The sequence below is a fragment of the Pseudopodoces humilis genome, chromosome 6 (genome assembly GCF_049639895.1).
Source record: "Pseudopodoces humilis isolate 2021_Gansu_Grassland_sample_001 chromosome 6, ASM4963989v1, whole genome shotgun sequence".
Classification (NCBI taxonomy): domain Eukaryota; kingdom Metazoa; phylum Chordata; class Aves; order Passeriformes; family Paridae; genus Pseudopodoces; species Pseudopodoces humilis.
In genome coordinates, this window is record NC_142205.1 from 7,407,370 (window position 1) to 7,431,733 (window position 24,364).

The 24,364-nt window shown below is 42.5% G+C and overlaps 1 protein-coding gene across 7 annotated transcripts; it reads right to left on the reverse strand.

The window, feature by feature from the left end:
* Nucleotides 1-4: 4 nt before the first annotated feature.
* On the reverse strand, nt 5-24,261 carry LOC106629128 (uncharacterized). 7 transcript variants are annotated; one of them, XM_088056478.1, is made up of 20 exons: nt 24,131-24,261; nt 22,795-22,899; nt 13,948-14,079; nt 13,027-13,176; nt 11,767-11,907; nt 11,041-11,157; nt 10,531-10,638; nt 10,015-10,128; nt 9,768-9,872; nt 9,269-9,400; nt 8,348-8,497; nt 7,422-7,562; nt 6,696-6,812; nt 6,186-6,293; nt 5,670-5,783; nt 5,182-5,295; nt 4,269-4,461; nt 2,916-3,403; nt 2,711-2,809; nt 6-2,364 (listed from the first exon to the last, which is right to left on the reverse strand). In XM_088056478.1, exons 1-16 carry the CDS (start codon nt 24,175-24,177, stop codon nt 5,190-5,192), a joined length of 1,887 nt encoding a protein of 628 aa, XP_087912604.1. In that variant the 5' UTR covers nt 24,178-24,261; the 3' UTR covers nt 6-2,364; nt 2,711-2,809; nt 2,916-3,403; nt 4,269-4,461; nt 5,182-5,189. The 7 variants fall into 7 exon arrangements, with proteins under 7 accessions (XP_087912606.1, XP_087912604.1, XP_087912605.1 ...); XM_088056479.1 differs by lacking the exon at nt 2,711-2,809 and having other exon boundaries at nt 29-2,364; XM_088056476.1 differs by having other exon boundaries at nt 29-2,809.
* Nucleotides 24,262-24,364: the final 103 nt, after the last annotated feature.

A 24,364-nucleotide genomic window follows, 5' to 3' on the forward strand; every position in this document is an offset into this window, starting at 1 on the left:
GGCCTTTCTGAGGTTTTTACTTGCACATGCATGCATAGTGAGATCCTGTCCGTGCTATGGGGCACACACATTTTAGAACAGTAATTTAGAAACAACCTGAAGAACTCCAGCAGAACAGAAACAGCTTTAAACAATAATACATTTGCAGCCTCAAGATTGGTGGGACACTTCAGAGAGATGTCAGCCTTACAATCGCAGGATTACTAAGGTTGAAAAAGCCTTACAAAAACAGGTTCAGTAAGGTTGGAAGAGCCCTCTAAGACCATCAAATACAACCATTATTAACGAGGCACTGCTAAGTGTCCCCAAGTATCACGTCTGGTAAAACAGATGGCAGAAGTAGCAAACAAAAATTTGTTTGGTGGCTTTTTCTAATCAGCTTAAAACACAAAGGCAACTATTGAAGTGCAGCAATGGTTTTGGAGAAACTTTCTGAGTACACAATAACAAGTGGTGTTTGGTTTTGATTTCTTCTTTTTTTAAATAGATACTCTTCAGCATTCATGAAGGGATTTACTTTGAAAACCCCATTCCTGTTGCCTGGCCTTACTATAGTAAATTTTGTACAAACTCTCGTGTAGCATCTGCATGAGCATCCACGTTCTTACATAAAGTGTGCTTTGCTGGCACCACCTCTCCTTTCCCACACACACTATTCTGGAAAACAGATCTGTGTTCTTGAACCAAGGTCATGCTTGAAGTTCAGCAGAGGTTCAAAACATGCACAAACAAACTTCCTTCCCTTCAGCCTGGCTCTGACTTAAGCTAGAACAGCATGTTTACCTGAACACAGCCAAGCAAGGCAGACAGAGGACAGCTACAGCCTGGCAGCTCACAGTACTTTTAGCACAACACTATACACAAATTAAATTCAGTTTTTCCAGCAGAACTATCTGCTGGGACACAGCTCAGGGATTACAGCTGCACTGCATCTTTCTGTCCTTGACAGCAACAAAAATCCTTCAGAAAAGTAGTTTCACACCATGGTGGGAATTTAAGGAGAGGAGATTTCCTCAGCTGTGACCCCATAGGAGTTTACAAACAAAACAAAGTACACACAAAACCCGTGGCATTTCAGGACTGGCAGTGAAGGATGGTTTCCAGAAACACAGATAATGTATCATCTGTAAGGAGATTCTCTCAGTGGCAGCATGCCAATAGAAGATACTTGCCACTTCTAGGTTGAAACTGAAACCTGTCTGCTGAAGTTCAGGGTACATTTTGGCTTAATTACAAACTGAGCACAGATTTATGCAGAGGAGATTTAATTAAGTTGGGTAAAATTAAAGGAAGAACTGGAGGTGGAGCGCCAGACTTCTGTTTCACTTACCTCAGTTGTAAACTCTGTGTCAGACAGCCTTGGGTAGGTAAACAAGTACATGGACAGGCTGCATTCCAGTTTTGACTGTTCTGTTTAGACTAATGAGGTTACTAATTAGAACACAGGATGATTCTACATCCAGCGGCAGCACTGCATGAAATGACTTTAGTAGACCTCAAACTTCATCTGCTGTTTCATTCCTTCCCTTGTGCTACCACAGCTTGTTCAAGCTATGTTCAACAAAATCTGGATTAGGGAATAAATCTGCCCAAAGTTTAACTGCCACAGGCAGATTGGTTATGCTATGTCTAGTCTAGTATCTTCAAGAAATAGAAAGATCTTTTAAGGACTGAATTGTAATTGCTGAATTACAAATCCTGCAGATGTCTCCCAAAATCCACTGCAGGCCCTGTCAATCATAAGTAAAAGCTTAAGGACTCTTAATACTCATCAAATTCTTAAGATGAGTTGAAGTATTTCTCGACAGCCAATTACTCTCACCTAGCAGTTCCATCTTCTCCAGCAGGACACCTTTCCATGGCAGAATGGGTGCTGGGACTTCAGCTGCTCCCTTCCACTAAGTTACAATGCCCTGAACAAACTGAGGGGGTGGACAAAACATTGTAAACTGCCATAATTTTAATCTCTGAAGACTCCTCTTTTTCCCTTTAGCATGGGCTAAAAATCCACAATCACTACCCAAACCAAACAAAACACCCTAAAACAAACAATAAAGGACTACTGAACCTACATATTCCTTTTATAATCAAATTGACAACACAACTGCAAAAGCAGACTAACAAGGATTTTTAAATTTAAAGTCTTTAATTCTTCTGCATAAAGGCAAATTGCCAAAAATGTAACACATTCCCTTATTTACAATCATCATAAATCACAAGGAAACATGCAGACTGGAATAATAAGGTTCTAAATATTACCTCTTAGAAAAGTGCTGTACAGATGTGTCCCTTGTACACACACGCTCGGCGCTCTGTGGTGCGTGACTGATACACCCTTGTGCTGAGAAAAATGCCTGAGCATGCCTGGAAATAACATTTTGGGAGTGAGAGTAGTTTCTGGGGAAGCAGCTTCCAAATCAGCAGCACAATGGGCTCTTGGCCCTGGATACTGCCAGCCCCACAGCAACAGAAAGCAAAACCAAACTCCTGCAGAGACAACTCCCAGCTCTAGCAGACATTGGTATCTCAGTCCATGCTACACAAGAGCTGTAAAATTCTTATAACTGGCACACAAATTTAATCTAAACCACTGTAGCAACAGCTCTCACTTCAAACTTCTGCTCTGCATACAGCGCTAGCAGAGTAAAAAAAAGGAGAGCCTATCCCAATACCATCACAACCCTTAGCCTGGATAAGAGCAACTCCACACCTGCAAATACTGCTATTCATCCCCAATAGTTGTAGGAACAACAGGCACTGAATGCATCCTCTTCTACTCTTTTACTGTAGACTGGCTCTTTGGGTCAGGCTGCAACACATGTAAAAGCAAAATCCAAAAAAAACAGTCACTCAGCCCCTTCAAGAAAAGGATCTGATTTTGACAAACCATCTACCTTTCCTTTCACTTCTCTCACCTGTCTTAAATGCCAGCTTAATACATCTCAGAGAACAATAAGTAGGCCAAATGGGTGATCACCCAATCCAAAAGTTATTAACAGCTTGTCATTAATGACTGGAGAAGGCTGAAATTATCTACATTCTTTTGAAGCAGTTCTTCAGGCTGGGTGTCCAATTCTGGTCCAGTGGAGCAGAGGAGGTTCCTTGGTTGGAGAGGTTGCATTCTTCAGTCTGATTTGACACTGGACCAATTCACTGGTGAAACATCAGCACACTCTGAGGAACAAGATCTCCAGAGGGAATGATGCCAGGATCCATAAACTGAAGCAGTCTTTGAAATATAAAGCACATGTCACCTGCCAATGCAGGCACAGCGGGAATGTCCTCACAAAAGCTTTAAGGAACATCCATTGTCATTGAAGCACAGACTTCATGAAATCTGAAATTTTACACTTGAGGCACAGCTTGCAGAAAACAATCTATCCTTATAAAGATCTGGAGAAACCTAAACAAAAAAGCATGTAACAGCATTTTATAAATGTGCTATTTCCAGGCATTAACAGCAAAATATTTCCTCTTTTAAGCTGTAGTGTCACAGTAGCAATAAATGGAACAAAGCACTGCCTTTGGTGAACTTACAGTGCAGTATAAAGGAGAAACCTATATTGTCCATACTAAAAAAAGTGTTACAGCTAGTATGAACATTTTGAGAACATAAATCACTGAAAAAATACATTACTAGATACCCTACATTCCTAGAGTATTTGTCAGAGAGAAAAAGAAGCAGCTGAGCCTATTTTTCCCAACCTCTTGTTCTTTTTCATCTAAATGTCATTATTAATTCATAAAACAGTCTTTTATCTCAATCCTAATTAACAAATTTCTGCCATATCTTAAATATCCTATTGACTAAGGTTTTTCCCTAGAAAGCAATGAGATACATTCACATTTATTCCTGTTTAAGAAATTTTCTTTTAGCAAAAGGGAACATAGTGTGGAATTCCACCATGTAAACCACAATCTGGTTTTCAAGCAAGATTAAACATCCACAGATAAAGTTCCTGACGCTTAAGAGTTAGAGCTCATCACACCTAAAAGACAAGATTAAAAGCAATGTTGTTCTAAATACTGACCTTTCCATCCCAGAAAACCAACGTGTTGCTCCACAGAGAAGGTGCTTAATTCACTTTGTACATTCTACATCTAACAGAACTTTTCTGTCATTTAGAACAAGTGATTACAAGCCCACTGAATATATACACTCCTTAATACAGCCCTATTTACAACAAAGACTGCTGCAAAAAAGCTAAATATCAACTATGTGGAAACCAGAAAACCCCTTAACTGTGATGCAGAGATGCTTCTTTTACCTGAATAATTTCACTTTATGTTGATTGCACATATGCTGACTGTAAATCTCTTCCTCTTTCAGTGCAGATCCTGCATGACAGCACCAGTTTTCCAAGACTCGATCTGCTGATCTCAGACTACATCCCTATTCTTCAAGTCTTTTTCTGTCACAGGAGAATTTCCTTCTTCAATACTTCTATATACAAAGAGAAACTACATATTTTCAAATATTGAATTAGCTCTTTAGAAAAGTGAATGCATGTTAAATCTTATTCATGCTCAAAGAATTTAAATTAAAAATCAATAAAGTAAAAAGAAAAATGCCATCAGCATAATTTTTTAAAAGCTCTAGCTGCCTTTTCCTTACATTGCTATAATTCAAAATATAAGTGTAGAACTACTTTGGCCATATTCTTAATGAGTTTTAAAAGGCAAAATATTCAAAGATCACTGTTTAACAGACATTTATATCCTAGTCCATGTTTCCGAGCCTGCATCAAATGCAGATCAAAGACAATCTAACTACACAAAAGACTAACTGCTAATAAAATCTGTTTGACTCAGAATCCCACCCATCCTATTAAAGCACATGGGAATCTACAGTCCAAGAGAAAATTTTCAATAAAATCGACTGCTGCAAATGCTAAATCATGACTTCATCACAAAAACATTAAGAGGCAGAAAAGGTGCTACTGAAATACTTAAAAAACCTGGCACTTTTAATTTGAGAGATAAAAACACATTTTCTGGCTGGCAGGTAGCAATTTCAATTAAGTGGGTCTGAAGCATAAGATGTTTTAAGTTAAGATGCTGTATTAAGTGCAAGAGGATGGGATAAAACACTAATAAAATAAAACATAAACTGATTTAACAGCTGGATTCTGTAGAATGATACTGTCGATGGGCTACTTAAACAGAACAGCACAAACTCACCTTGTTATTTAGATTTTTCTCCTCAATATTGTATCTTCAGCATTTGCACTTTCCCACCCTCTGTTAGGGTATTCTGACTGATGTCCTTCCAGTAAACTGCTACAAAGTTTAAGCCTACAAAAAATAAAACCAGAACACAGAGACTAAGTGGCTTTACTATGGTAACTTTTCAATACTAAATACAGTTACAATCCATTTAAATTAACACAGACTGTAACATGAAAACGGAAGGACAGAATTTTACCACACAACAAATAAATATTACATATTCATATAATTTAGATGTCCTGTATTTCTATGTAATTTCTATGTTTAAACATAGGTATCAACACATCTCAAAAACAAATAGTAAAACTAACTAAATACAAATTAAAAATCAAATGTTTATAATAAATGCTTTGATTGAATTACAGCAAAAAGCAACTAAGCTGCTAAAATAACATGCAAAAAATATCCCTGAAACCCAACTGATGAGCAGTATTTGATACCTCTCCAGCCTGCAGTCTGCATCTCTGCAGGGCTTGCTGTCAGGCAGAAAGAAGCTGGATAGCTTCTGATTTGGAGTGTTCCATCCTGGAGAACAACTGGCTGCAATCGGGTCACTGCATAAAAAGAAACAACCATCACTGTTGTCACTACAAAACAACTTAATCTCTGGAGAGACAGAGAGGAAGCTTCCAGCTCTTAGACCAAAGAAGTGAGAGGCAAACTTCCAATTCTTTCCACAAGACAGAGTATGAAAGGGGCTCATCATTTTCCAGCATTACCTGGGATGGCAGAGACAGCAGAAAGCAAGAGATGGAGAGTCAGACAGGAAAAAGCCAACTCAAAGAACAGAAATAACAACCATGCCATGTGCTGGAGGAAATGGAAGAAGGCAAAAATAATTATAAAAAAAAAAGTAGTAGTAACCAGTGAAGGAAAAGATTAAAAAGAACAGAAAAGGACATCTTTACAGCATAAGCAATAAACAGAAACAACAACATAATCACTGGGGTACTCACGTTGTTATTTCTATGCTTTGTTGTACTGTCATTAATTCATCTTTTTCACCAAAGGCTTCCCAATCTGAGCACTTTGAATAAGCCCCCTGATGTCCTAAGTCAGTGAGGCTGGAAAGAAAATGAAAATGTCTGAATCCATGCACTGTGGTAACACATTTCCTATTAATTTTTCAGAGGGGGACTAAGAAGAGAGAAGAAACCATACTTGTATGAACATTTTTACTAAGGTTAGTGTGAAATGTCTACTAAACTGCCAAAACCCTTAGTGTTGCCTAAATCTACACACACAAAATACAACCTGTGCTGTGTCTTCTGACACTTTGCAATGGAGCACTGTAAATATTTGCTATCATACAGCACAGTTATTCCAACATGATTTCCCTTCCTCATTAATTGGCACACATTTAGATAAAATTAAAGCTATTAACAAAGGGAGGGGAAAATACCAGTCATATTCCTGAAGCCAGTTCATAATATCAAAGAATTCCCACATGGAGAATCATTTCATACCTTTCCAGTGTTTGGTACATCTGAAGATAATGGCTTTTGCTCTCTGAAACCACAGAGGAGTCAGAATTGTTTATTTTTCTGCGTTTCCATACTGGAGAAGAATCGGGAGAACAGGAACTGCAAAAATAGATTTTAGACACATAACATTTTTCACCTATGTTTAAACATTTAGCAGTGTTCTGCTAAATAATAGCACATGCTACAGAGGAAGTTTTCTTTTGAGCTATGATTCTTCAGTCACACAGAGGAACACTGAGCAAAGCGCTCACATTTTGGAAGCCAAACCATTTTGAGCTCCACACACGTTCCCCCAAGGACAAGATATTTCAGTAAACAGGGAAGTGCATGTCACAGTCAGTCTCCCTGCTGTTCAGCAGACAGGCACAATATGACTAAGATGGGGACTCCTGCTTCTGAAAAAGCTCCCCTACTTTCAGAACATTCCAGCAGTGGTTAAAGAAACCTCAGTACTCCACTGTATAAACTGTGAAGCTAAAAAAACACTGCATTTCCTTCTGCTAAATCATGTAATTCCTCAATGCTGTTTTCTTTTTCCATATTCAGTGCTCTGTACCATCGATGGATTGCGATCAACAGCAAAAGTGTCAAACTCCAAAGCTGAGTATGAACTGCCCTTCCACACTAAACATTTCCTACAACAACCTGACAGCACTGACATGTACTGAATTCTTTCCCTAAGTTAAGCACAGAAGTTTCCTCTCATACCTCTCAGGTGTGTAGTAGGCAGTCTGTCTACATTCATCTTCACACTCATTTCTCTTCTGCTTTTTGTCAAACACAAAGGAGCCAGAAACATCCTCATCTTTGCAGAACCGTTCCTGGGAACTACCTGAAGGTTCTGTACTGCTAAACATAGGAGGAAAAAAAAAAGCTTTCAAAAAATACAGTTTACTTTTCCAAACTGAAAACAGTTAAGCTGCAGCAATAATTAACAGTTCATCTAACATGATACCCAAATGGTGTAAAAACTGCAACTTCTACCACAGGTCAATTACAACTCAGGTAAAACTATTTAAACAGCTAAGAATTCCATTCACTCTTTTCCCAATTTACTAGTCCAAATCTTGTAAAGCATGAGGTGGCATTAAGCAGCAGAGCCAGCCCTGTTACAGAAATTCAGAGCTGTGAAAACAAAAATATTTCCTTCTTGGACACAGTTGCCACCATCCTACAGAGAGCACAGAAATCTCTCTCTCATCTTCCTAAACATCTCAAATCCTCTAACATATTGTCACTCTAGGAGACCTGTGGTTCCACTGACATCAGGAAAAGGAAAGAGGGAAAGTTATCAAAGTCAAGGACCAGTAATTGCCAAATTTCTGCTTTTGTCTCTCGCTTTTGGGAACCGTAATGTTACCTTGTGCCCACCAGTGCAAATACAAAGCGGGAGGGAATGTACTGCTGCAGGCAGAACAAATGCCTTTCTCCCCATAACACCTGACTGCACATTAACTTGGACTAAATAACTGGAATGTCTTGGAGACTGAGAATTCCAGTGGAAAACAATGAATTCAAGAAGACTCCCATTTTTGAGTCGGATCTTTTTTCTCCCAGTCAGAAATGCTCTAAATGAACTACAGAACCCTCCTTAAATCTCTTAAGCTCTGACTTAATTCACCCATGTAACATACACGGGCTGCAGATCCCAGGTTTCTTCAGCAGGAGGATCCCAGGCATGCAGGGCTATCTTCCACAGCTTGATCTGCCGGTCCCAGGACCTACGGCTGTACTTCTTAAACTTGTTGGGAGTTCTAGGGTGAACTCCCGGAATTCGCTGGTTCCTGTCAATACACAGTAACATTTAATGTTTCAGAACATAAGGAGCTTTTTCCTTAAAAAGAATCCTTAGCCTGTCAGGGTCACACAAGCATTGGTGGTCTAATGAATAAAATGTTTATATTTTTAAACACTTCACAGAAATGTGTATAAGACATTATCAAAAATAGATCACAAGAGCAACAACTAATGTGCTGAGTCAGACTGGAGGCTCATCCAGTCCAGCACTCTGACAGCTGCCAAAAGCTGATCCTTATTGCCCATGAACAAAGACAAAACAGAAGCATAACTCATACTGCTTCAACATTATCCTAACCTCCAACTCCTTCCACTTTACTTTTGCAATTGACAAATTCCAGCTTCTTTTATTTAGCACTGCACTGAGCCTGTTGAAGACGGAGTTACCTGCCCCCACAGCAGTCCCTGTAGTGCTGTGTTTTGCACTGATTGCTGAAACAGTGCTGATAACCACACTGATTTTTGGGCATTACTGAACAGTGCTTGCACAGCTTCAAGGCATTCTCCTTTCTCCGCCCCACAGACACTAAGGTGAGAGTGGACACTAAGTTGAGAGGGAAAAGTGCTGGGACAGCTGACTCAAATTACCCAGAGATACCACACATCACATAATATCACACTCAGCAATAAAAACCTCAGGAAGCATTTGAAGAGAACTAAGGCTGTGTGCTATTCTACGCAAACACACATCCACAACCACACACCCACCAGGAAGAAATAAGAGTACACTTGGAAATCTGTAACACAGTGCCACTTACTTTGGGACTTCTTTAATGTATCTGTCATATGCAAGGGTATTCTTTCCAAAATTGATCTGTTTCTGTCTCCTCCTCAGGACCACTTCATCAGTTTCCCTTTCCTGTGGATTACCAGTGTTGCTTGAAACAGAACTTGAAAAGGAAAGTAAGAATTAAGTTAAAAAGAACCTTAATAGCTTTATAAGAAGTTAGATGAACACACATTCTAGAACTGTCCTGTATTCTTACTGATAAGACAGCGAGCATAACTTTTGCCTCAGTAGTTCACAGAAGTGAAAGCTGTGCTAATCAAATCTGAGTATCAAAAAAATACAATGAAGTAGCTTTTGAGATAAATTTTCTCAGTGCTACTCCCTCCATAAGTCTTTCTTGAGGCTTGACATGAAACAGCCTGTCTGTGGTTTCAAATCTTCATTAATGCATGTAAAGGAGTCAAAGATCATCAGATCATTATTGTTAAAACCAATGCAACAAAAAGCAGTAATAGTTCAAGACCTACTCAGTCATATTTTTGTTTGATGTCCTCATTGTTTTGTCTTCTTCAATTGTACCTTCCCAGCTGGGGCAACTGGAAAGCGGCTTAGAGTGTTCTGATGTTGTAGAGCTAGAAACAAATGGGAATTCAACATGAAAGTTTGCTGCTTGTAACACATTTAATCAACAGAAACAGCAATAATGGACAAAACCAGCTCCATAACTGTCAAACTATAGGCATGAATCCCCAACTGATGAGCAGCATTTCATACCTCTCCAGCCTGCAGTCTGCATCTCTGCAGGGCTTGCTGTCAGGCAGAAAGAAGCTGGATAGCTTCTGATTTGGAGTGTTCCATCCTGAAGAACAACTGGCTGCAATCGGGTCACTGCATAAAAAGAAACAACTATCACTGTTGTCACTACAAAACAACTTAATCTCTGGAGAGATAGAGAGGAAGCTTCCAGCTCTTAGACCAAAGAAGTGAGAGGCAAACTTCCAATTCTTTCCACAAGACAGAGTATGAAAGGGGCTCATCATTTTCCAGCATCACCTGGGATGGCAGAGACAGCAGAAAGCAAGAGATGGAGAGTCAGACAGGAAAAAGCCAACTCAAAGAACAGAAATAACAACCATGCCATGTGCTGGAGGAAATGGAAGAAGGCAAAAATAATTATAAAAAAAAAAGTAGTAGTAACCAGTGAAGGAAAAGATTAAAAAGAACAGAAAAGGACATCTTTACAGCATAAGCAATAAACAGAAACAACAACATAATCACTGGGGTACTCACGTTGTTATTTCTATGCTTTGTTGTACTGTCATTAATTCATCTTTTTCACCAAAGGCTTCCCAATCTGAGCACTTTGAATAAGCCCCCTGATGTCCTAAGTCAGTGAGGCTGGAAAGAAAATGAAAATGTCTGAATCCATGCACTGTGGTAACACATTTCCTATTAATTTTTCAGAGGGGGACTAAGAAGAGAGAAGAAACCATACTTGTATGAACATTTTTACTAAGGTTAGTGTGAAATGTCTACTAAACTGCCAAAACCCTTAGTGTTGCCTAAATCTACACACACAAAATACAACCTGTGCTGTGTCTTCTGACACTTTGCAATGGAGCACTGTAAATATTTGCTATCATACAGCACAGTTATTCCAACATGATTTCCCTTCCTCATTAATTGGCACACATTTAGATAAAATTAAAGCTATTAACAAAGGGAGGGGAAAATACCAGTCATATTCCTGAAGCCAGTTCATAATATCAAAGAATTCCCACATGGAGAATCATTTCATACCTTTCCAGTGTTTGGTACATCTGAAGATAATGGCTTTTGCTCTCTGAAACCACAGAGGAGTCAGAATTGTTTATTTTTCTGCGTTTCCATACTGGAGAAGAATCGGGAGAACAGGAACTGCAAAAATAGATTTTAGACACATAACATTTTTCACCTATGTTTAAACATTTAGCAGTGTTCTGCTAAATAATAGCACATGCTACAGAGGAAGTTTTCTTTTGAGCTATGATTCTTCAGTCACACAGAGGAACACTGAGCAAAGCGCTCACATTTTGGAAGCCAAACCATTTTGAGCTCCACACACGTTCCCCCAAGGACAAGATATTTCAGTAAACAGGGAAGTGCATGTCACAGTCAGTCTCCCTGCTGTTCAGCAGACAGGCACAATATGACTAAGATGGGGACTCCTGCTTCTGAAAAAGCTCCCCTACTTTCAGAACATTCTAGCAGTGGTTAAAGAAACCTCAGTACTCCACTGTATAAACTGTGAAGCTAAAAAAACACTGCATTTCCTTCTGCTAAATCATGTAATTCCTCAATGCTGTTTTCTTTTTCCATATTCAGTGCTCTGTACCATCGATGGATTGCGATCAACAGCAAAAGTGTCAAACTCCAAAGCTGAGTATGAACTGCCCTTCCACACTAAACATTTCCTACAACAACCTGACAGCACTGACATGTACTGAATTCTTTCCCTAAGTTAAGCACAGAAGTTTCCTCTCATACCTCTCAGGTGTGTAGTAGGCAGTCTGTCTACATTCATCTTCACACTCATTTCTCTTCTGCTTTTTGTCAAACACAAAGGAGCCAGAAACATCCTCATCTTTGCAGAACCGTTCCTGGGAACTACCTGAAGGTTCTGTACTGCTAAACACAGGAGGAAAAAGAAAAGCTTTCAAAAACTACTGATATGGTTTTCTGCTCCAAACTGAAAACAGTTAAGCTGCAGCAATAATTAACAGTTCATCTCATATGACACCCAAATGGTGTAAAAACTGCAACTTCTACCTTTCGCTGTTGGACACGAAATAAGGAGTGTGGATTTAATGCAACAGGTAGAAAGAGGATCATCTGAAGGGCTTATTTCAGAACATTCAGCTCCTTTATAGGGTCTTATGATACAGGTTTAACATGACTGGTAAAGGGAACAACACCCCTCTTGTCCCTTTGGTGGAACAAGCGAAAACACACTCATCACAGCTGTACAATATTGTTTTGAGAACTACAAGTTATTTACAAAAATTATCCTTGAGTGAGAAATGTTCTCAAGAGACTTTCCCTTGGAACAGCCACTGACAGGCTGGAAACTCTTGCAGAAAATCAGGTCCACATCTACCACTGGTCAATTACAACTCAGGTAAAACTATGTAAACAACTAAGAGAATTCCATTCACTCTTTTCCCAATTTACTAGTCCAAATCTTGTAAAGCATGAGGTGGCATTAAGCAGCAGAGCCAGCCCTGTTACAGAAATTCAGAGCTGTGAAAACAAAAATATTTCCTTCTTGAACACAGTTGCCACCATCCTACAGAGAGCACAGAAATCTCTCTCATCTTCCTAAACATCTCAAATCCTCTAACATATTGTCACTCTAGGAGACCTGTGGTTCCACTGACATCAGGAAAAGGAAAGAGGGAAAGTTATCAAAGTCAAGGACCAGTAATTGCCAAATTTCTGCTTTTGTCTCTCGCTTTTGGGAACCGTAATGTTACCTTGTGCCCACCAGTGCAAATACAAAGCGGGAGGGAATGTACTGCTGCAGGCAGAACAAATGCCTTTCTCCCCATAACACCTGACTGCACATTAACTTGGACTAAATAACTGGAATGTCTTGGAGACTGAGAATTCCAGTGGAAAACAATGAATTCAAGAAGACTCCCATTTTTGAGTCGGATCTTTTTTCTCCCAGTCAGAAATGCTCTAAATGAACTACAGAACCCTCCTTAAATCTCTTAAGCTCTGACTTAATTCACCCATGTAACATACACGGGCTGCAGATCCCAGGTTTCTTCAGCAGGAGGATCCCAGGCATGCAGGGCTATCTTCCACAGCTTGATCTGCCGGTCCCAGGACCTACGGCTGTACTTCTTAAACTTGTTGGGAGTTCTAGGGTGAACTCCCGGAATTCGCTGGTTCCTGTCAATACACAGTAACATTTAATGTTTCAGAACATAAGGAGCTTTTTCCTTAAAAAGAATCCTTAGCCTGTCAGGGTCACACAAGCATTGGTGGTCTAATGAATAAAATGTTTATATTTTTAAACACTTCACAGAAATGTGTATAAGACATTATCAAAAATAGATCACAAGAGCAACAACTAATGTGCTGAGTCAGACTGGAGGCTCATCCAGTCCAGCACTCTGACAGCTGCCAAAAGCTGATCCTTATTGCCCATGAACAAAGACAAAACAGAAGCATAACTCATACTGCTTCAACATTATCCTAACCTCCAACTCCTTCCACTTTACTTTTGCAATTGACAAATTCCAGCTTCTTTTATTTAGCACTGCACTGAGCCTGTTGAAGACGGAGTTACCTGCCCCCACAGCAGTCCCTGTAGTGCTGTGTTTTGCACTGATTGCTGAAACAGTGCTGATAACCACACTGATTTTTGGGCATTACTGAACAGTGCTTGCACAGCTTCAAGGCATTCTCCTTTCTCCGCCCCACAGACACTAAGGTGAGAGTGGACACTAAGTTGAGAGGGAAAAGTGCTGGGACAGCTGACTCAAATTACCCAGAGATATCACACATCACATAATATCACACTCAGCAATAAAAACCTCAGGAAGCATTTGAAGAGAACTAAGGCTGTGTGCTATTCTACGCAAACACACATCCACAACCACCCACCCACCAGGAAGAAATAAGAGTACACTTGGAAATCTGTAACACAGTGCCACTTACTTTGGGACTTCTTTAATGTATCTGTCATATGCAAGGGTATTCTTTCCAAAATTGATCTGTTTCTGTCTCCTCCTCAGGACCACTTCATCAGTTTCCCTTTCCTGTGGATTACCAGTGTTGCTTGAAACAGAACTTGAAAAGGAAAGTAAGAATTAAGTTAAAAAGAACCTTAATAGCTTTATAAGAAGTTAGATGAACACACATTCTAGAACTGTCCTGTATTCTTACTGATAAGACAGCGAGCACAAATTTTGCCTCAGTAGTTCACAGAAATGAAAGCTGTGCTAATCAAATCTGAATATCAAATAAACACACTGAAGTAGCTTTTGAGATAAATTTTCTCAGTGCTACTCCCTCCATAAGTCTTTCTTGAGGCCTGACATGAAACAGCCTGTCTGTGGTTTCAAATCTTCATTAATGCAGATAAAGTGTCACAGCTGGCAGTTATGGTAAGAGTGCCACAACCTTCCTAGAGAAGTGTCCCTAAAAGGATGTCCTGGAGGCACAGGCATGTCTGCAGCTGCTCTGTGATTACAGCTCTGAGCCCTGAAAAGGGCTGTTGAGTGAATGCAGCTCTTCAGGTGACGCAGCAGGAAAGAGACGGAGCCTTCATACGAAATTCTTCAGGAGGTTTTATTCAGCTCCTTCTTCAGAGGTGTCCAGGGATGAAGAGCCAGCAAGTCAGAGGGAGCAGGGGTTCATACAGGAGGATCAGGATCAGTCCACAGAGGGTTCAGGGGCAGAGTAAAGGGGAAAGACTAATAGGATACATAGAATCTGCATGCGGTACACAAAATTTGCATGGCCTGTGCTGGAGGGACAACTCCCTTTTGCTCATCACAACTGTAAGCTATCAGCTAGGGTTTCTCCCCCAGGGCAAGCCGGAGCCTTAGGGCTTTTTCTCCAGGGAGAGAGGTTACATTGTTGGCTGAATTACCAGTCTCCACAACTCCCTCCTTCTTTATTAATTAAGAATGCCTCCCCTATAGCTTTTTTTAAGAAATGTAAAAACATGAAAACATAAACACAATAACCAAAAAAATGTACAACACATTATTAAGGGAAGAGACAACCCAGCCTCTCAGTCTATAATGTCTAAAGCAATTCATAAACCACTTGGTGTCTTTCTCCATCTGAAGCTCTTTGGCATTTTCTTTGAGCATCTGGATGCTCCTGGATACGGACTGGCTGTGGTCTGACAGGAAAAAGCAGCAGAAGCCCTCAAAGTTCTGTCAGCTGAGTCCATGGACTAACAGGAGACAGTCAATCGTTGCATGCTTTTTGCAAGGTGGCGTGTCTGGTCATCTCTTCATCTTTGACGAGGGTGCTGAGTGCCTTAGATGTTCTGTTGGCCTGTTTAGTAAGCCAACACCCCAAATGCGAAATTTTGCCCAGGCCTTCTGCAGCGGCCACCCACAGGAGGAAGATGGGCACTGAGACCCATTAATTCTTTGGCCAATCAGTAAATTTAGAATCACAATTTTCATCAGATCCGGTGAGAGTACATTTTTGGCGTGCCAATTTGTTTTTCTGTCTCCAATCTTGTAACAGTGTGATGTTTGGAGTGAGGGTGCTAAGTTGGCCAAAAATGCAGGGACCTCCTCTGAGACATGAGGGAACTCCACCCCAGGCCCTGTCTCCACAGAGAAGAAACACAGCCGGAGGGAGCACTCTGGGAAAGACAGAACTGGAGGAGTCAAGTGATGTCTCAACTGTGTAGTTGCACCACTCGGCTGAATCGTAAATTTTTTTGGTTGGGGTTACATCCTTAGTGTATCTGAAGGGTTAAGGAAATAAAAGTTAAAGCAAAAAATGGCTTTGGATGACTCCAACAAGTCTAATTCTCTAGGTTCCTCCGGTGCCTTAGGAAATTTCTCTATCCACCAGTTCCATCCCTCCATAGTGCTCTCATTGGGTTGGGCCATCTCCCCACAAAGGGGTGTTCACTGGGCCTGAGGGGAATCCCCAGCAGACATGACTGTAGTGAGTTATGGACGGAGCCCATGGGCAGGCACATATTGTTCTGCTGGAGGCTCCTGGCCAGAGTGACCCACACGTTATGGTTGGGTTGGCTGACCATCCAGCCAAGGACATGCTAAGCCATCAGGAGCATCCAGATGATCATCCTGGTGGTGGTGAGGTGGGTGTTAAGATAGGTGTTTTTGATCTTTGGCTGGGAAAAGAGCTTCTGTTGGGGGTATAAACATACATTATTAGACCTTTGTGGGAAGGGAAGGGAATATCTTCATACCCTTTGAATTTCCCCTCTACTCTTCATCCCCCTTCTTCATCCTCCCTTTCCTTAATAAGACTAAAAGAATGAAGGTATAGGTGGTGTTGGGAAGTTTAGTAAAGAGGGAAGAGGGCTGTAGTGGGAAGGTAAGCATGGGGGAGGTAAGTCTAAAGGGAAGTGAGGGTCAGGGGACAACTGGGGGTAGCAGTAAACTTGCTAGGATGTGCCCAGCTTTTGGCATTGTTGTTTCAGGTGTTGTGTTTGGTCTGGGACCTGGTGATGGGGTGATGTAGTCTTTGTAGAAGCTGTGTCTTACAGCATTTCCATCTCCAGGCAGTTGATATTTGATCCTGTGGTTCTGTGGTAGACTTGGAGGAATTATTGATATTTTTGTCAGGGGCAGTGTTTGTTGGTCCTAAATAAGGTTTGATGTATTTCCCTGGGAGACATTTTGGGCCAGGTGGAGCTGACACACAGGCATATTCCCTCCCCCAGGTAATCAGTGGGAAAGGCCCTGCTATTTGTCGGTCTCAGGATCCTTAATCAGCACTGGCAGCTTCTTGTCCAGCTTAGCTTGGGCCAAATTTGAGAAGTGCCAGGGTATGGAGGGGAGGGGGTTGGGGTTGGCTCTGAAAATGAGCAGTTTAGGAAATTAAATCACATAGAGAGCTTTATGGAGTCTCTCAGTGGGAGACATTGTCTCTGTCCCTCCCCACTGCTAAGGACTCGCTTGATGGTACCATGGGTCCGTTCCACTATTGACTGGCCTGTGGGATTATGTGGAATGCCTGTGGTGTGCCTCACCCCCCACTGATTGGAAAAGGCATTTAATTTGAGGGAGGTGTAAGCAGGCCCACTGTCAGTTTTTATTTCCTTGGGGACTCCTAGGGTGGTAAACGCCAGAAGATGCTTGATGATATGTGTTGCATCTTCTCCCACATGGGCTGAGGCAAACACTGCTCCTGAGAAGGTATCTACTGACACCTTCCAAATTCTTCCAAAGGACGGGAACTGGGTTACATCTGTTTGCCAAACCTGGCAGCTGTTGAGGCCTCTGGGGTTGACTCCAGAGCCTAAGGATGACAGTGAAAGGACTGACAGTTCTGGCAGGTGGCCATGATAGTTCTTGCTTGATCTCTTGAAAGATGAAACATGCACATGAGGGCTGGGACATTCTGGCAGAAAAAGGTGTGGGCAAAGATGTCCGGCACGTTCACCATCCCAGCTGTCATGGCAGTGTGTCTGCTCTCCTGCTTCCCTCCGCGATGGCACCCGGGAGGTTGGTGTGTGACCTCATATGCATTATATGAAACGGATGCTTACTGTGGGAGATAAGATGAATCAGTTTGGAAAGCATCTGGTATAAATTTGGGTTGGAGATTTCTTTTAATAAGGAATGTTCTGCCCTCATGCCCTGCAACATTTGCTGAATCAGTGACCACACTTATAGGCTCTTGAAACTTCTCAAATGCTCTGACAACGGCTGCTAACTCAGCAAGCTGTGGTGACCCTTCTACCACTTGGACGTCAGACTCCCACCTCTGTGTCCTGGGATCCTTCCAGGTCATTACTGACTTGTGAGAAGACCCTGAGCTGTCAGTAAAAATGGTCAGAACCTTGAGAAGGGTTTTACTTTGGATATTTGGGGACTAAATTAATAGCTCAATTGAGCAATTTATGTTTGTGATAATGGATTGAAATGTGGCCTGGGTAGCTATCCAGGGCAAACTGAAGACTCCTTTAATTGGAGCAAATGCTCCAAATCCCCGACAGTGGCCAATGGTAGGTGAATGCATTGAAATCACACTCTGCATGAGAGCGGAGACGAGCTCGGGCCTTCCTTACCAATACTGCCATTAATTCTTGTGTGGTGGTAATTGTTTTAGTCGACTGGTGATGGGGGAACACCCACTCAAGGATGATTAGGGGGTCCCTTGAGTGAGCCTCCCATTGGAAGATAAGGCCATGAAACAGGGGGCCTTACCTAAAATGGCCATATTAAAGGGCAGGCTAGGTTCATACTGGTGGGTTTATCGAGAGGACAGGGCCTCCTGGACCTTGGTGATGGAGCCTCAGGCCTCGGGCATGAGGGCACGCGGTGAGTCCAGGTCCTCACTGCCTCAGAGGAGATTGAAAAGTGGTTTGAGGTCCTCTATTGTTATCCCCAGCAGGGGACGTATCCAGTTGATGCATCAGCAGAGTCGATTGAGGTCCCGCAGGGTCTTCAGGTCGTCCCAGATGATCAGTTGCTGGGGCACAATGGTCTGCTCACGTATTTGAAGTCCGAGGTAGGTCTAGGGGTTGGCTTGTCAGATCTTGTCTTCCCAGATCTCAAAGCCTTCTCTTTCAGTAGCTTTTATGTTTTTTTTAAAGTCATGTCCAGGTAAGCATCAGTGGGAGCACAGACCAAAATACTGTCCATGTAGTGGAGGATGACTGCCTCAGGGAGCAGGTTCCTGATGGGGGACATAATGTGTGCCATGTACCACTGGCATGTCATTGGTGAATTCTTCTTCCCTTGTGGGAGGACAAGCCAGTGGTACCATTTTAGAGGACCTTGTCTGTTAGGGGAGGGGACAGAGAACGCAAATCCAGGTGCGTCCTGGAGATGGAGTGGGATATTAAAGAACCAGTCTTTAGTATCGATGATGAAGTTTCCAATCCCACGGTAGCATCAATGGTGAGGGCAAACCGAGCTGCAGGGAACCCATGCTCTCAATGACCCCATTGATCTTTCTGAGGTCAAGGAAGAGCCTCCTCCTGTCTTTGCCAGGCTTTTTTAGAACAAAAGCAGGGGAGTTCCGAGGGCTATTGGTCTCAACATGGTGGTCCTTGGAGAGTTGCTCTTCCACGAGGGCTTCCAAAGCACACAATTTCTGGTTGGAAAGGGGCCACTGGTTGACCCACACTGGATGACCTTGTTTCCAGGTGAGTCGAGGAATGGTGAATGTTCCACACTCCACAGCGGCCCCAACTAAAAATCTCTACTGGGGACTGATAGAGAGGGCCCCCATTGGGACAATAGGTCCCTGCCCCAAAGGGTAATTGGTGCCCTCACCACAAATGGTCGAATGGTCACCATTTTTCCCTCCAGACCTTCTACAACAATATTTCTCTTCTATATGAAAGTGCCACACCTCCAATCCCCGAGATCATCCTTGCCACGGGCTGCAGTTCCCAGTTTTCTGGCTGCTCAAAACAGGCAATGATGGTAACATCTGCTCCAGTGTCCAGCATGCCTGGGCAGCAGATCTTCTCCCCTCTGCAGAACAGGTCACACTCTATACGGCGTTTATTTGAACCCACAGTCTGCATCCACATGGCTGTAGGCTTGAGGGAAACCTCTTCCAAACAGGTGGCAGTAAAAAGGCCTGTGCAATTGGTGTTCCTTGGAATAAGTAGTATGGCGCATCAGTGCACATAAGGGAGACAAAAATTTTGTCCCCTGGGTATATTGTCTGCACCTCAGGAATTACATAAATTTGTTCAGGTGAGTTGAACATGTCAATAATTAAAATGTCCCAAGGACTGTCTTCTGGTCCGTATTTTCCAGGTGGACTCTTGTGGAAGCACTCATCAATTAAGTTAATTGATAGGTCGCTTACCAGCTGGCACCAGGTTCCCACCTGAACCGCTCTGGCAATTGCCAAGCTCTTGGAGCTGGTGTCTGGTCTCCCATCTGCTCTGGGATGGTAGAGCAGGGAAGAATGGCTTCTGATTTCGTGTCATCGTAAAGGGCTGTTCTGTGCACTGTTGGAAGTTTCTCAGGCGCTGCTGGAATGGCAGGCATTGTTGTGGCCATGGATGGTGCTTGCAGTAGTCAATTCATGTATTTTGTCGTGACAGTCCTTAAAGAAATGTCCAGTCTTTCCGCAATTAAAACATTATTTATTAGGAAGTCCTTGGCTACTGCTGTAAATGCTCCAGTCACTCCACCCACAATCCCCTTAGTCACAGCCTGCACCACAGTGTTTTCTGATGATGTGTATCGGGTGCAGGCTTCAACCATTTGTTCAATGGAGGGTTCGGGGTCAAAAGGAAGAGCTCTTAAAATTGCCTTGCACTGGGCATTTGCATTAGCTATAGCCATTTTATTTAATACTTCTTTCTGCCCTTCTGGGCTCTCAGTCTGTTTTTCCAGCACAACTTTTAGTCTGTCAACAAATTTAATAAAACTCTCATTGAATCCCTGCTTGATGGTTGTGAAACTTTGTGTGGGGGTAGATGTAGGGACAGTGATGTTTTGGCAGCAGCAGCAACGTCATGCAGAACAGCTTCAGGCAGGTCTCTGGCCTGATCAGTGGGTTTTAAAAAGTTACCTTCTCTGGCCATTTGCTCAGTTGTTAAGTTGGGCTGATTTACATCTTTGGCATAGCTGTCAGCTAATGTTTTTAGATTTTTCTTCCAGTGCCTTTCCCACAGCATATATTCTGCTGGGGAAATGAGGCAGTTCAATGTTTTTGATGTCATGCAGCACTAATGTGTGCACAGAGAAGGTAGCTTCTACTAGATTCTTAAAGAAATGTGATCCCTGCCTGTGTTCCTTTGCCGCCTTACATAGTTCTTTTAGCTCCCCGTTGGGAAGCAGCTCCCAGCTTTTGGGCAGAGATCCTACTAGCCAATTCCCAATCCCCCTCCCTGGTGGCCTCCCTTCGGGCTTTGGCCCAGTGATCTTCAGACTGAGAATCGGAGTCTGAAGCGTCACTGCTCTCATCCTCCGAGGAGGATGGAAGGTTCCAGATAGCAGCATGGGGCTTTTTCAGGCCAACTGGAGCTGCCAAGTGATGGGTGGAAGAGGAGGCCAATATGGCCTCCTTCCAGTCACTGTCATTTCCGCTTCCAGTCCTGGTGGCGTGGGAACCGAGAGGGAGTTGGACCACTGGGGAGGAGCCAAGGCTGGAAGGGATGGAGGGGGTGATACTGATGGAATGGGGGGGTCCCAAGGCAGTTACATCCATCGACGCAGGGGGACAGGAGGAGCCAGGCGTGATGGAAAGCACAGGAAAAAGTGGAGGAGAGGCGGGAAAGTGGCCATTTTGTGGAGTGAGGGTGGGAAAACTTGGACAAGAAGGAGATACAACGACAGGGTTGACCATGTTGCCTGTGCCATTTTGTGGAGCAAAACTAGATGAAGGAGAAAGCCAGCACAAGAGCATTGGAAGGAGGCTGAGGGAAAGGTCCAGGGCAGCAGGGCCCTCGCTAGCGCGGGTAGAGGGAAGTTCGGGAGGTGTCAGGGAGTTGCCAACAGCCCTGCACCATATGGGAATGACCACCTTCCGATTGCCCCTCAGGCGGGGAAGAGGGTTTGGGAACATGAGGAGAGGAAGGAGGGAAAGGGGATTTCAGCTGGGGACCCGAAACTTTTCCCAACACATTCCCTGAAACATTCCCCAAGCCAACCACTGTCTTAACAATGAGATGGAACAGAGATAAAAACTTGGAAACTAAAAGATCCCCATCTGCTAAAACTAAGTACAACTTTTACCCCACGGCATCCCAAAAAGAATTTAAACAAAGGGAATCCTGTGTTGCATTTGGGAAATACTTAAAAACCCAATGAACAAAACATTTCAATTCACCTTTAGAAAACTTAAATTTCCTCGCAACAAGGGCACCCACAACTTGGAGATAAACATCTCTTTGAGGAAGGCTGAGCTTTGGACGACTTAGTTTGTTGCCCATCCTCACTCTTCTCCCACACTCAGCAGCAAAACAAAAAAGTGCTAATTCAATGAAACTCACATTTTTTCTTCGGGCAAGGAAAGCCCGCAGGGCGAACAGAAACCTGCTGGGTGGATGGTCACCCATCGACCGGTCCTCAGGGAGTCTCCTTCAATCCCCAGATGGTGCTTGGAGGGTCCCGGTCACCCTTCAGATAGCCCTTGCTAAAACGCAAGGGGTTCTCCTCAGGGAAGAGACAAAACCCGAGAGTGACTTAATTCCTGCAGCTAATGCTGCAGGAGACGCTTCTCCAGGGAACCACTGGCTGCAGTCCCTGTTCGGGCGCTACTTGCTGTGGTGGGCAGTGATGGTAAGAATGCCAAGACCTTCCTAGAGAAGTGTCCTTAAAAGGATGTCCTGGAGGCACAGGCATGTCTGCAGCTGCTCTGTGATTACAGCTCTGAGCCCTGAAAAGGGCTGTTGAGTGAATGCAGCTCTTCAGGTGACGCAGCAGGAAAGAGACGGAGCCTTCATACGGAATTCTTCGGGAGGTTTTATTCAGCTCCTTCTTCAGAAGTGTCCAGGGATGAAGAGCCAGCAAGTCAGAGGGAGCAGGGGTTCATACAGGAGGATCAGAACTAGTCCACAGAGGGTTCAGGGGCAGAGCAAAGGGGAAGGACCAATGGGATACATAGAATCCGCATGGAGTACACAATTTCCATGGCCTACAAGGCATGCTGGGGGGGGCAATTCCTTTTTGCTCATCACAACTGCAGGCTATCAGCTAGGTTTTCTCCCCCAGGGGGAGCATGGCAAGCTGGAGCCTAAGGGCTTTTTCTTAAGGTGAGAGTGGTTACATTGTTGGCTGAATCACCAGCCTCCACAGTAAAGGAGCCAAAGATGGTTATTGCTAAAACCAATGCAACAAGAAACAATAATAGTTCAAGACCTACTTTGTCATTTTTTTATCTGATGTCCTCATTGTTTTGCCTTCTTCAATTCTACCTTCCCAGCGGGGGCAATTGGAAAGCTGCTTAGAGTGTTCTGATGTTGTAGAGCTAGAAAATAATGGGAATTCAACATGAATGTTTGCTGCTTGCAACACATTTAATCAACAGAAACAGCAATAATGGACAAAACCATCTCTATAACTGTAAAACTACGGACATGTTACTTCTCCAGCTCAGTTCTGAGTCACCTTCAGCCTGCCCTCTTCTGTTAATTTTCATGCCTCAACATTTAGCAAGTCATGTAAGTAATACAGAAGCAGATTTCGCTGACAGTCTTACTTTCCCTAAATGGTTTCACATCAACAGATGAAATTACCATCCAAGCTGACAACGTCATTGTAACACAGGACAAAGATTCCACATGGAAAAGGAACATATCCACTCAGCGAAAGAGAAACACAAAACACTGCTGGTACATCCACTTAAGTCTTACATTCATGCCTTACTGTTAGTACTTACTATGACCACATCAAAGACATAGAAAACACTCTGAATACAAGGCCTTTCCTAAACTCTTCAAAAGACTCATTCATTAATGAAGCAATATTAAACATTCTATCAAAAATAAAAATCACCTTCATACAGTGGAATACTCAGAAATGTATGAATTACATAAAAAAATATTTTCCTGTACACTCAGTAAAACATTTCCTCTTACATTCTGTTCAGTTTTCTGAACATATCTCAACCACTTTTCACCCTTGCTATCAGACTCTAAGATACCAGTCTCAACCACTTCCTCCACCTTGGGTCTTTAGTCTAGACTATCCAAAAACCAAGCAAAATATTCACAGAATTACCTAAGTATAAAACTCTATCTCATCTCAAATTGTCCTCAGTAAGGGACTGTAGGAAATATAGGGTGCTCACTAAAAACTGCAGTACAGCTGAATATACCAGGTGGACTGTGAAGAGACAAAGATGGTCTACCCACATTTACACATAAAGATGCATAAGGAAAGTATGAAAATAACAGCAAATGGTTTTATTGGGAGTTTTATACAAATATTGAAGACTTCAGCAATACAGGGCTTAAACTACTACTTCAGTACATAGCCTTTCACCCTTTCATTTTGAATACTTGCTAATACTATGGCATGTATTTCAATGAGACAAACTTGATGGTCTTCTTTCGGCATGATGCAGGTATCATCTCCTAACTCTGTGCTACTCTATTACAAGAAAACACTCAACCTAAACATGTCCAAGCTTTTCTTGGAGTCCTAAAGAAGAATGCAGCAAAGGGGAGATTTTAAAAAAAATTACACTTATTCCTTACCTCTCCAACCAGTGGTCTGAATGACCACACTGATATTCCTCAACCATGAGAGAATGTGAATCATTGCAGCTTCTGTGTTCCTGCTCTTGATGCCAGCGGTATGGATGTTGCACCGAACTAGAAAATAAGAATTTTCATCTTGAAATCAAGTCACTGGCAGTCATTGAACATGGTCTATAAAAATCAAATATGGACAATCTGATTTGGCATACAGATACGTGACTTAGATCAGCT